Source organism: Populus nigra, chromosome 5, assembly GCF_951802175.1.
Source record: "Populus nigra chromosome 5, ddPopNigr1.1, whole genome shotgun sequence".
NCBI classification, from domain to species: Eukaryota; Viridiplantae; Streptophyta; class Magnoliopsida; order Malpighiales; family Salicaceae; genus Populus; species Populus nigra.
Genome location: NC_084856.1, coordinates 19,986,572 through 19,997,970, shown reverse-complemented (window position 1 = coordinate 19,997,970; position 11,399 = coordinate 19,986,572). Strand labels below are relative to the sequence as shown.

At 36.0% G+C, this 11,399-nt stretch overlaps 1 protein-coding gene across 1 annotated transcript; it reads right to left on the bottom strand.

The window, feature by feature from the left end:
* Positions 1 to 767: 767 nt before the first annotated feature.
* LOC133693827 (uncharacterized) lies at positions 768 to 4,051 on the bottom strand. Its single transcript, XM_062115156.1, has 6 exons — positions 3,871 to 4,051; positions 3,711 to 3,765; positions 3,323 to 3,373; positions 2,891 to 2,982; positions 2,729 to 2,806; positions 768 to 1,224 (listed from the first exon to the last, which is right to left on the bottom strand). Exons 1-6 carry the CDS (start codon positions 3,924 to 3,926, stop codon positions 1,074 to 1,076), a joined length of 483 nt encoding a protein of 160 aa, XP_061971140.1. The 5' UTR covers positions 3,927 to 4,051; the 3' UTR covers positions 768 to 1,073.
* Between the last annotated feature and the right edge of the window lie 7,348 nt (positions 4,052 to 11,399).

Here is an 11,399-nt window from a genome sequence, read left to right as displayed (position 1 = left end):
TTTTTAAGGTCATGGATAAACTTATTAAAGTGTTTTTTATGTGTTTTGGTTTAATAAAAAAACACAAGGCCCTGTTTTTATGAAGAAAATAGAAAAAACATCGACTACCGTTTTATTTTTAAAAAGTAAAAATTAAGGTAGACGACAAGTTTTCATCCTTTTTAAAAAATTACAAAAAGAAGATAGATCCGAATTTGCAGGGTGGGCTGGAAAACCCATGCATATGAGTTGATTTTTTTTTAATGCTTATACATGTTGGCCCATTAGGCCCGCACACTCTTTTTAATTTTTTTGCTATTTCATATTTATGTTACAAAAATTAATAAAATAAATTATTGAATTCAATTGAGTTCATCATCGTTTAAGTTTAATCCTTGACATCCAGGCTATTAGTTCCTTTACCTTTTCTTTTCAATGTCTTTTTTTGTTTTATAATTTAAAAAAATATAATTTCATTATTTATTATTAATATTATATTTTTTATTTAACTCAAAACTAAAATAATATAAATTCACTATTGTTATCACTCATCTACTTTTACATATAAGTTCAGGTTAACCTAAATAAATCCAATAAATCCAATGTGTATCCATCTTAAAATTAAATAAAATCCTCATTCAATTCATGATTAAAATCTTTTTTTTTTTAGTTTCAATTTTTTTTTGCTTCACCCAGCGGATATTGAAAATACTGGAGCAAGATCTACATGTCATGGCATTGAAACGCAAATCAAACAAGGTCAGAGCAAGTTCAACACAATCAAAACATCCGACTCTAAATTCTTGCACAATGACATTACCCTGATACATGTTCTACAATAAACCTTCAATTTGTACAGCAAAAATCACCCTTCTACAATAGCAAGAAAAGAACAATCCATTTTGATCCATGTTGGTACCTTCTTATCTATGTTCTCCCAAGAACTGGGGCACTAAACAGTGAGCGGTAAAATGATGCTGCATTCATATAATTCAGGAATCAAACTGTTAATAGCACAGCATAAGAAGGAGGTATTGAAGGCTAACAGCTTAGCAGAAACACAATACTGCAAGCAGAGGCTAATGATTTTTGAATCATATCTCAGGATCAGAGCTTTTTTCTTCTTTAGGGGGTGCAAACTGCCTGGTAAGCCGTGATCTTGTCCAGGGATCCAACGGAGCTCTCTGTGGTGGTTGAGGGGTTGGTGGTTTGGACTGTCTAAGCTCATTTTCTCTGTCAATAAACCTGTCCAGATATAAAAATATAAGAATAAACTAGTAGGCGGCCCTCAACAAACTCTTGGAAAAAAACCAACACCAATTAATGATATCATTTCTAAAAACACCAGATGTTGGCTTTGGAGACATTGCTTACTTCACGACCTCAAAGATTACACAACAGCTTTTTAACTCCCTTTGAAAGATTTGAAAGTGAAAGGCATCGTCCTCAATGTATTTCGATATTAGCTTATTGATTATTTAACTACCCCATTCAGCCTTGACGCACCAATGGCTAAGAAGGCCGGTCGTATATCAGGGGACTCATTGTACTGGTTACTGCAATAGCTAGTGCTGGTGATGTACTGACTTACTGTACTGGTGCTAGTGGACTTACAGAGCTGTAAAGAGTCCTATCTTGACTGGTAAAAAGAAAGCGTCTGATCAGATATATCAAGAGATAGTGGTTCTCCCTCACTTCGATCGTCTAAGCAAGGACTAGGCTGTCGAGTGAGGATTGGCCGATGGGAGTTTCATCGGTACAAATTCAACCAATAAACATAACCTTCTCGCAAGGACAATTTAACAATCTAATGAGTAGAAAATTTCAAATTTCATTTTTTCAATAATAGCATGATTAGCAATTCTTACTAAGACTTGAAATTTACTTCTGAACAAAACACCTCCCAGGTGCCTATCACACATTTTGTTCTAAGGTGACACAGCAAAACTTCAGCTTTGGGCACAGATAAACTAATAATTAGTTCCATTCTCTTATTTCATTTATTTGTATAGGTATGGAAATTTTGCTGATGACATTATTGACCCAAATTGCAGAATGGAGAATAAAGGGATCTTCTGCATGAGGAAATATAAAACCAAGGCAATCAGAATAAAAAGCCCTCCAATTCCCTTTTAATTTTTGGACAGAGAAACAGTGCATGGACCCTCTAGCATTACTCTATAGGGATGTTAGTAACAAAATCATATCCTTGCAGTTCTTTAAAACTTTAATGCTATTAACATTCATGTTACTTCCAGAACTAGCATCAAAAGGTTCCCTTTTGATATTACAATTACCATTACCATTACCATTACCATTACCATTAGCTTTTGCATTTTGACTTTTAATTCAAGTAATGGACTCCAATAGTAAACCAACTCTACATAAGCTGCAGAGATGAACACAATAGTTGTCAGACAGCTGGAAAGTTGTAATCTATGTTTTACCAGGAAGAAAGTTCATGAACTTCAACTGAAAGTAATATTAGGTTTCCCCTACGCGTATTCATATAAGCGTTTAAACCAATTTTATTTGATTTCAGTAATCCCTTGGTTTCATATGGAGGGTGTTCCTTAAAAAAAATAAAAATTCAGACCATTCATTCCATAGAATTCTTTGTAATAAAACAATCACTTTCATCACAGTTTATCCAATTGGAGAGTGCAGCAGTTGTGCAAAATGAGTGGAAACAAAAATAACAAGTCTTCAAGTGATAAAAACAGTTTAGAATTGGCAATAAAGGTCTTACTCAATGTAGGCCATTGGTGCAGCATCACCAACTCTTATGCGAGTTCGAAGCATCCTTGTGTAACCACCTGCTCTGTCCCTGAAGCATCAATACATACCATAAGCCCTTCTATTAAAATAATACAGATAGAACTTAGATGAATAATAACATCAAAAGATTTACTTGTAACGGTAAGCCATTTCAGAAAACAGCTTGTGAATGACATCATCCCCTCTCACAAATGCCGCAGCACGCCTTGCAGCACAAAGGGACCCCTGTATTTTTGATGAAATACAATAAGTAATGATAGATGGGGAGAAGTGATCAGAAGAGACGGGTTTATAGATTAAAAGCTCATTCTCTTTTGCACTGACTGATACCAATCAAAAAGTTCCTGTTTACTAGAATTCAGTTTTTCTGTTCCAATTACATCTAAAGAACAATCTACATATTCATGCAACCTCATAACAAGCAATGACAAGAAGACTGCAAATTGCCAGTGATGGTGTTCATGTTAACAATGTCATCAATAATGTTGATCATTCTATCCCTTTCACGCGCTCAATCACTACTAACCATAAACAAGCTGATTCATATAACCAAGTTATTACACACCTCTTTCCCAAGCTGTACCATATTATCTGCAAGACGTCGAATCTCTTTTGCCTGCAAAATCATAAATAAAAATGGAAATCCTATCACCATCATTACCAAACAATTTCTTTCATCGCCCTCAATTTGCATCATTCACCACCAAAAATCCACTCAAAGCAGCAAACTTTTTGTACAAAACAAAAAATCAGCTAAACCCAGATATTCTGAACATTATTACTCAATGTTTCAATCAACTTCCTCATAAATCAAACAAAAATGAAAAACCCATGGATTCTTCAATCTCAAATCGTCAAAATAACAATCAAAATTAAATCTTTCTTCCCGATATAACATCCAGGTATATAAACCCTACAAAAACCCTATAGATGAAGAGTAAAAAAAATCCAACCTTTGCAACAGTGGTTTCAATTCTCTCATGTTTGATCAACTGGGACACCATAGTTCTGCAAATTAATAAAAACATCATAAATAACGATTTTGACTAGATTAATACAAAATTAGAAGCAAACTTTTTTTAAGAAAAAAAATAGAGAGAAGAAATGAAGAACCTGAGCATGGACATACGATGACCAGTGGGTCGATTTAGCTTTCTGAATTTCGTCATTTTCTAGAGAGAGAGAGAGAGAGAGAGTGGGAAAATCTCAGTTCTGGGGAGAGAAATGATAAACCCTACCAGCAGGCCTTAACTTAAGACGGCAATAGCAATGCAAGCAGCGGAGAAGAAGGGAAAGTTTCACTGTTGAAGTATTGATGGGCTTTTAATTTGGACTACATTAGTCCAAAATGGGGTGTTGCTGGGTTGGACTACTTTTTCAAGAATTAAAATCTCAATCAAGACATCAAAAATAATTTTAAATTAATTCTCTAATATTCCTATGGATTTAAACTAGCTAATAGCATATTTGTTATATTATTTGTTATATTATTTTTTTATTTAAATATTTTGAAATAATATATATTTTTTAAATTTAATTTTGATATTAATATATTAAAACAATGTAAAAATACAAGAAAAAAAATTAAAAAATTCAATTTTACAAAAATGTTTTCTATCTATAAAAATAAAATCACTATTACATAAATTACCTTTTCAAGTAAGTATTAAAACTTGGCGTTTTCAAAACTAAGAGGGGGTATTTAAAAATATAATAGTGATTGTTTTTTAAATTGTTTTTTTTAAAAAGTATTAAAATAATATATATATATATATATATTTTTATTTTTTAAAATTTAATTTTGATATTGACACATCAAAATAATAAAAAATATTAAAAAAAATATTTTTTAAAAAGGTTGAAATTCACTATGAAACTGTGCCTAGTGTTCCAGTGCTGTGCATAGTGATATGGTGGTGAGGAACCACCTGAGAACAGGAAATATGAGACACTTCCATGGTGTCTCTGTGATGGTTACTGCATTGGGCACATAAATTCCAAGGAAGGAGAATAACAGGAAATATGCTTATTTTTGTAAATCAGAGCCGGCCCCTCGTAAGAAACTAACATAACAATGATTTTTGGCTTCTTTCTTGACCTCATCCATGGAAGTTGTACTATAAAAATATGAGGTATCATGGGAAGTCATACCTCACTGCAGAAGGAGAATCCACCGGCGAGGAGGGAGAGAACAGAGGAAAAGGAAGGAAGACACTGAAATGGCGAGCCGCAAATCAGCCTTGTTCCTCAGCTCAATTTTGATGCTCTCGCTTTTCCTCATTGTCTCCATTGCTGAAAGCCGAATTCTTGGATGTAAGTATTTGAATATGGGTTCCACACTAATTTTTATATTAGCAATGGATTGACAAAAATGGATTCGACCCATTCATTTTTCATTTTTTTTATAAGAATACTATTGATCTACAAGCTCATTGATTCAACTCGATTCCATATTCATAATGTTATGCATGAATATATACATACGCCGAGCATAGTTATCAACCTGATTTTCCTTGCTAGGTTAATTTGATAAACCGTTAATATGATATCTAGCTTAAGTATTAAATCTAGATGATCGGTAGGTTAATTATGACCCGGTTAACATGACAAAACCAACACGAAACCTAATAAGATCAACTCCAAGGTTTTTTTCTTCAATTTTTTTTCCAAACAATGTCATTTTATTAAAAAAAAAATTATACCAATATTGTTTCATGATAAACCAGTTGATCTATTAACCCATAAATTAAAATGATCAATCTAACTCGAGCTTGTACCAAGTCAGATTCTGAATCAGTTTTGATAGTAGCATTTTATGTTGTTTGCTTGTGTGAAGGCATTCGATAAATTCTTGTGAAATGTTGACCCTGTTTTTTTTTTTTTTTTGTCAACGTTAAAAATTGACAAGCAGTGACAGGATCCCTCAAGGCCGAGACTCCAGAATGTGATGAAGTGTTTGGAGTGGGGAGTGGAGACAATTGCTTTGACATTACACAAACATTCAATTTGACCACCAAATTGTTTGACTCTATCAACCCTAATCTCAACTGTGATGCTCTCTTCGTGGGTCAATGGCTATGTGTTGCAGGATCAGCTTGAAGACTGAATTAAGCTGTTAATCAGTTGCTTATCCTCTCCAAGGCATCTCGAAATAAACAAGTATTGTATGAATAAGGAGATTATGAACTCCATTTATTTCCTTGGATCATTGATGCTTTGTTTTTGTTCTTAAACAATAAAATCGGCCATGGATACAGAGAGAATAGAAGCTTGTACCTGGATAAAATAGTTCAATAATGCTTCACGATGACAAAACTTTCCAGATTGGTTAAGCTTTCCAGCTGAACAAAAATTCTAGGTTAGGTACAACAACAGATACAAAAAGATATAAATGATTTTTGTTGGAAAGACAGAGACAAAAATATAAAATAAATATATTTTTAAAATAATTTTAAAATACATTTTTATATTTTAAAATAAAAAAAGTATGTTCTTCTAGTATCCACTATCTCGATATCTTATGTCTCGAAGACACAATTAAGTGCTATTTTTAAAGTTAAATACTTCAATGATCATAAAATTGCTCAAACTAAGCTTTCTATTTTCACCTTATTTTTTCATCAATTTGTTAGAAAAACCTCCGCTTTATTATGAATTGTATCAACTGAGCGTATGCGTATTATTTATTTTAGCCAATTTAGTACAATTTTTTCACTATTTGAGTCATCATTACGATTTTTTTTATTAACGTGGATATTCGGGCCAGCTTATGCGTGCTTTAACTAATCTCACGAGTCCTGAAGTTAATGACCATGTAACCTTTCAATGGCTCTGAAGTTTGTGAAATTCGTGTAGCAAATTGTCAACATTTGCAATTGTCAACATTTTTCTCAACCATTTTCAACTACCCTCTCCACCATCAACCACCCTCTCCTTTACAACCACTATATTTATGCTTTCCTGTCTCATGTAAACAGATTCAAGACTGAAGACAGAAGATAGAGAGACAAGAGAAGGCATAGAGAGTGCAGTGGTGAGTGCAAGTGAATGCAACTGTGAGAGTAAGTGCAAGTGTAGATTTGAGAGAAACACCGAGTGAAGAGTGAAACATTGGGTTTTGTGGGATTGTACTAGGTTGAGTTGAGTGTTTGTATCATTCCTCCAATAATATACAATCTGCTGCCTCCGTGGACGTACCCGGTTTTGGGGAACCACGTACATATGCTTGTTTGTGTTTTATTTGTGTTTGCTTTCGGTCTAGTATGCACAACAAATTGGTATCAGAGCATTAGAAAAGCTTAAACACAGAAAAACACGTTTTTCAGCTCTCTGTTTAAAGTTGCAGATTTTTCAAAGTTCTCAGATCTTGCTTTTGACCAGCTGCGGAGATTCCTCTCATGGATACGAGTCCGGCAATATAAAGATCGTCGAAATCGGAGTTGAAACGAGCCCTGTAGAGCTCACCGAAGTTTCGCCGGAAATCTGCCGGAAAAACCAGTCAGTGCCGGAATTATCGCCTGAGAAGACAACCACGTCATCCAACACGTAGGCACTGATTCATCATCCACATCATCAATAGAGGGTCCACATCGCCCTGTCATCAGCCACATCATCAGACACGTTATCCAACAGTGGCAGAATATTCTCTTGACAGAATAAGAATATTCCATTAACAGTAAGAGAATATTCCCGTGACAGAATATTCTTTATCAGAGACAAAATATTCCTTCCCTGAGTCAACTCGGTCAGATTGGTTTTTTAGCCAACTCAGTGATTTTTTGACCCGTTTTTGGCCGAGTCAAGTTGGTTCCTAGCATTTGCAACCATTTCGGACGCAACCGTAGTGTCCGTTTTGTGAAACAGCACACCAAAGTTACTATTTTGGCTCTTTTGAGCATAAAAGTGCGTGTTTTAACAATTTCAGGAGTCCATTTGTAATTTAAAGACATCCTAATGACTGATATTCGAGAAGAAAAATCAGCGGGGAATGCTAGTATACCTCCACAATACATCCCGATATCGAATACCAAATTTGAGGTGGAGAAGTTTGATGGGAAAGGTAATTTTGGCATGTGAAAATGTGAAGTCATGGATATGCTTGTCCAAATGAATTTAGATTTCACTCTAGAAGATAAACCAGAGGATCTGGATGATAAAAGCTGGGAAAGGATAAATCGGTTGGCTTGCAGTTCCATCCGACTTTGTCTTGTAAAGGATCAAAAGTACGCCTTTTCAGAACAAAACTCTGCAAAGGAATTATAGCAAGCACTGGAGGAAAAGTTTATGAAGAAGAGTATAGAGAATCGTCTCTACTTGAAGAAAAGGATCTTCCAGTTTCAGCACAAGAAAGGTACTTCTATGAATGAGCATCAGAATGATTTCAATAAAATGATAGCTGATTTGAAGAATTTAGATGTGGAAATTGATGATGAAGATAAAGCTCTACTGTTATTAAATTCACTGCCTGACACATATGAACATCTTGTCACCACTTTACTATATGGTAAAGAAAAGATTAAATTCATTGATGTGTCCAATGCTTTGGTGAACAATGAGTATCGGAAGAAGGATCAGATTGTTCACAAGGAGTTAACGTCAGAAGCATTGACTGTTAGAGGTAAAACAAATCCTAGAAGATTTCAAGGGCGAGGGAGATCTCGCTCAAAATCCAGAGGAGAATCATCAAACAGACGATATCTTGCAAAAGATGAGTGTGCCTTTTGTCACAAAAAAGGGCACTGGAAGAAAGATTGTCCAATTAAGGGCAACAAGGAAAAAGACGAACCAACTATGAACGTTGCACGAGATGAGGATGAACAAGACTCTGTATTTATGGTCTCGTCACCAGAAAACCATTCTGGTGAATGGATTCTTGATTCTGCATGTTCCTATCACATGTGCCCTAACAAGCACTTATTCTCGAGACTCGAGGAGTTCGATGGAGGAGTTGTGTTGATGGGTAATGATGATGTTAGTGAGATTAAAGGGATTGAGACTATCCATCTGAAGATGCATAATGGGGTAGTCAAGACACTAACAGATGTACGGTATGTACCTGATTTGAAGAAAAATCTCTTCTCACTTGGAGTCTTAGAATCCAGTGGTTATAAGATTATCATGCATGGTGGAGTCCTGAGAGCAATCCGTGGTGTATTAGTTGTCTTAAGAGGCACGAGGAAATGAAACTTATATTTCCTGGATGGATCTACAGTTACTGGTACAGCAGCTGTTTCCAAAAATATAGAAAATGATGAAGCAGATAATTCCAGATTTTGGCACATGCGCTTAGGGCATGCTGGTGAAAAAGCTTTGCAAGGATTAGTCAAGCAAGGTCTATTAAAAGACGCCAAGACTGGGAAGCATGGGTTCTGTGAGCATTGTGTTCTTGGAAAACAGACAAGGGTCAAGTTTGGCACTGCGGTACACAACACAAAAGGGATCCTAGATTATGTTCACACAGACGTATGGGGACCTTCAAAAAATAAATCTATTGGAGGTAATCGTTGGTTTGTTACTTTTATTGATGATTTCTCAAGACGAGTATGGGTGTACATGATGAAACACAAGGATGAGGTCCTTGATATCTTTCTGAAATGGAAGAAAATGGTGGAGACTCAAATTGGAAGGAGGGTTAAGACTCTTCAGTCAGATAATGGTGGTGAGTACACTTTAGATCCTTTCTTTGAAGTTTGTCAGAATGAAGGGATCAAGCGACATTTTACTGTTCGCAAAACACCACAACAGAATGGAGTAGCAGAACGCATGAACCGCACATTGGTGGAGAAAGTCCGATGTATGCTATCACATTCAGGATTAAGCAAAGTGTTCTGGGGCGAGGCATTAAGCTATGCTCGTCATATTGTTAATCGGTTACCTTCAGCAGCATTAAATGGAAGAACCCCCTTAGAGGTATGGTCAGGCTCTCCTGCAAATGATTATGACTCTATGCGTATATTTAGTTGCTCAACATATTATCATGTTACTGAGTCCAAGCTAGATCCTAGAGCCAAGAAAGCTATATTTTTGGGCTTTAGTGGAGGAGTAAAAGGTTACAGACTCTGGTGTTCTGAATCAAAGAAAGTGATTTTGAGTAGAGATGTCACTTTTGATGAGTCTGGCATGTTACAACAAGAGAAATCACAGGAGAAGGAAAAACAGTCTGGTGATGCACAACAGGTGGAGTTGGAGACTTCAGTCATTCCTGTAAAGACTGTTCAGACAATCCCTACTGAAGGAGATTCAGATGAAAGTTCAGATGAAGAGGATGCAATAACTCCAGCAACCACATAACAAGAATCCATTGCAACGAGTAAACCAAAAAGGGTTATCAAGAAACCTGCTCGGTATTGTAACATGGTGGCTTATGCACTTCCGGTGATTGATGATGAAATCCTTTACACCTACAAAGAAGCAGTACAAAGTGTAGAAAGTGCAAAATGGAAAGAGGCAATGGATGAAGAGATGAAATCTCTCTACAAGAATCAGACTTGGGATTTGGTACAACTCCCTAAAGGAAATAAGACAATTGGTTGCAAGTGGGTATATGCCAAGAAGGAAGGTAATTCTGGAAAAGACAACATCCGATTCAAAGCAAGATTGGTAGCAAAAGGCTATGCTCAGAAGGAGGGGATAGATTATAATGAGGTATTCTCTCCAGTTGTTAAGCATTCATCAATCCGTATTAACGCCTTGGTTGCACAATTTAATTTGGAGTTAGCCCAACTTGATGTGAAAACTGCCTTCCTACATGGAGATTTGGAAGATGAAATTTACATGTCTCAGCCAGATGGTTTCAAAGTCACTGGGAAAGAGAATTGGGCTTGTAAACTGAAGAAGTCATTGTATGGATTGAAACAATCTCCTCGCCAGTGGTATAAGCGATTTGATAAGTTCATGACAAAACATAGATACACACGGAGTCAGTTTGATCACTGTGTATATTTTCACAAACTTCTTGATGGTTCTTTCATCTATTTGCTCTTATATGTGGATGATATGTTGATCGCATCGAAGAGCAAGGTGGAGATTGATAGACTGAAAGCTCAACTGAGAATTGAGTTTGAAATGAAGGACCTTGGAGAAGCTAAGAAGATTCTTGGCATGGAGATTCAGAGAGACAGAAGAAAAGGCACAGTCTGTTTGACACAGACCCAATACTTGAAGAAAATTCTACAGAGATTTGGGGTAGATGGTAAGACTAAGCCTGTAAGCACACCTTTAGCTTCTCATTTTAAGCTAAGTGCTTCAATGTCTCCACGCACAGAGGAAGAGCGCAAATAGATGACTCAAATTCCTTATGCAAATGCAGTTGGTGCATTAATGTATACAATGGTTTGTACGAGACCAGATATTTCACATGCTGTCAGTATGGTGAGCAGGTATATGCATGATCCGGGAAAGGGTCATTAGCAGGCAGTTAAGTGGATTCTATGGTACATTCATGGCACAACTGATATTGGTTTGAAGTTTGAGAGGGACGATAGACTCGACCAAAATTTAGTTGGTTATGTGGACTCAGACTATGCTGGTGACTTAGACAAGCGTCGTTCCACAACAGGCTATGTGTTTACACTTGCTAAAGGGCCTGTAAGTTGGAGGTCAACGTTACAATCAACAGTAGCTTTGTCAACAACTGAGGCAGA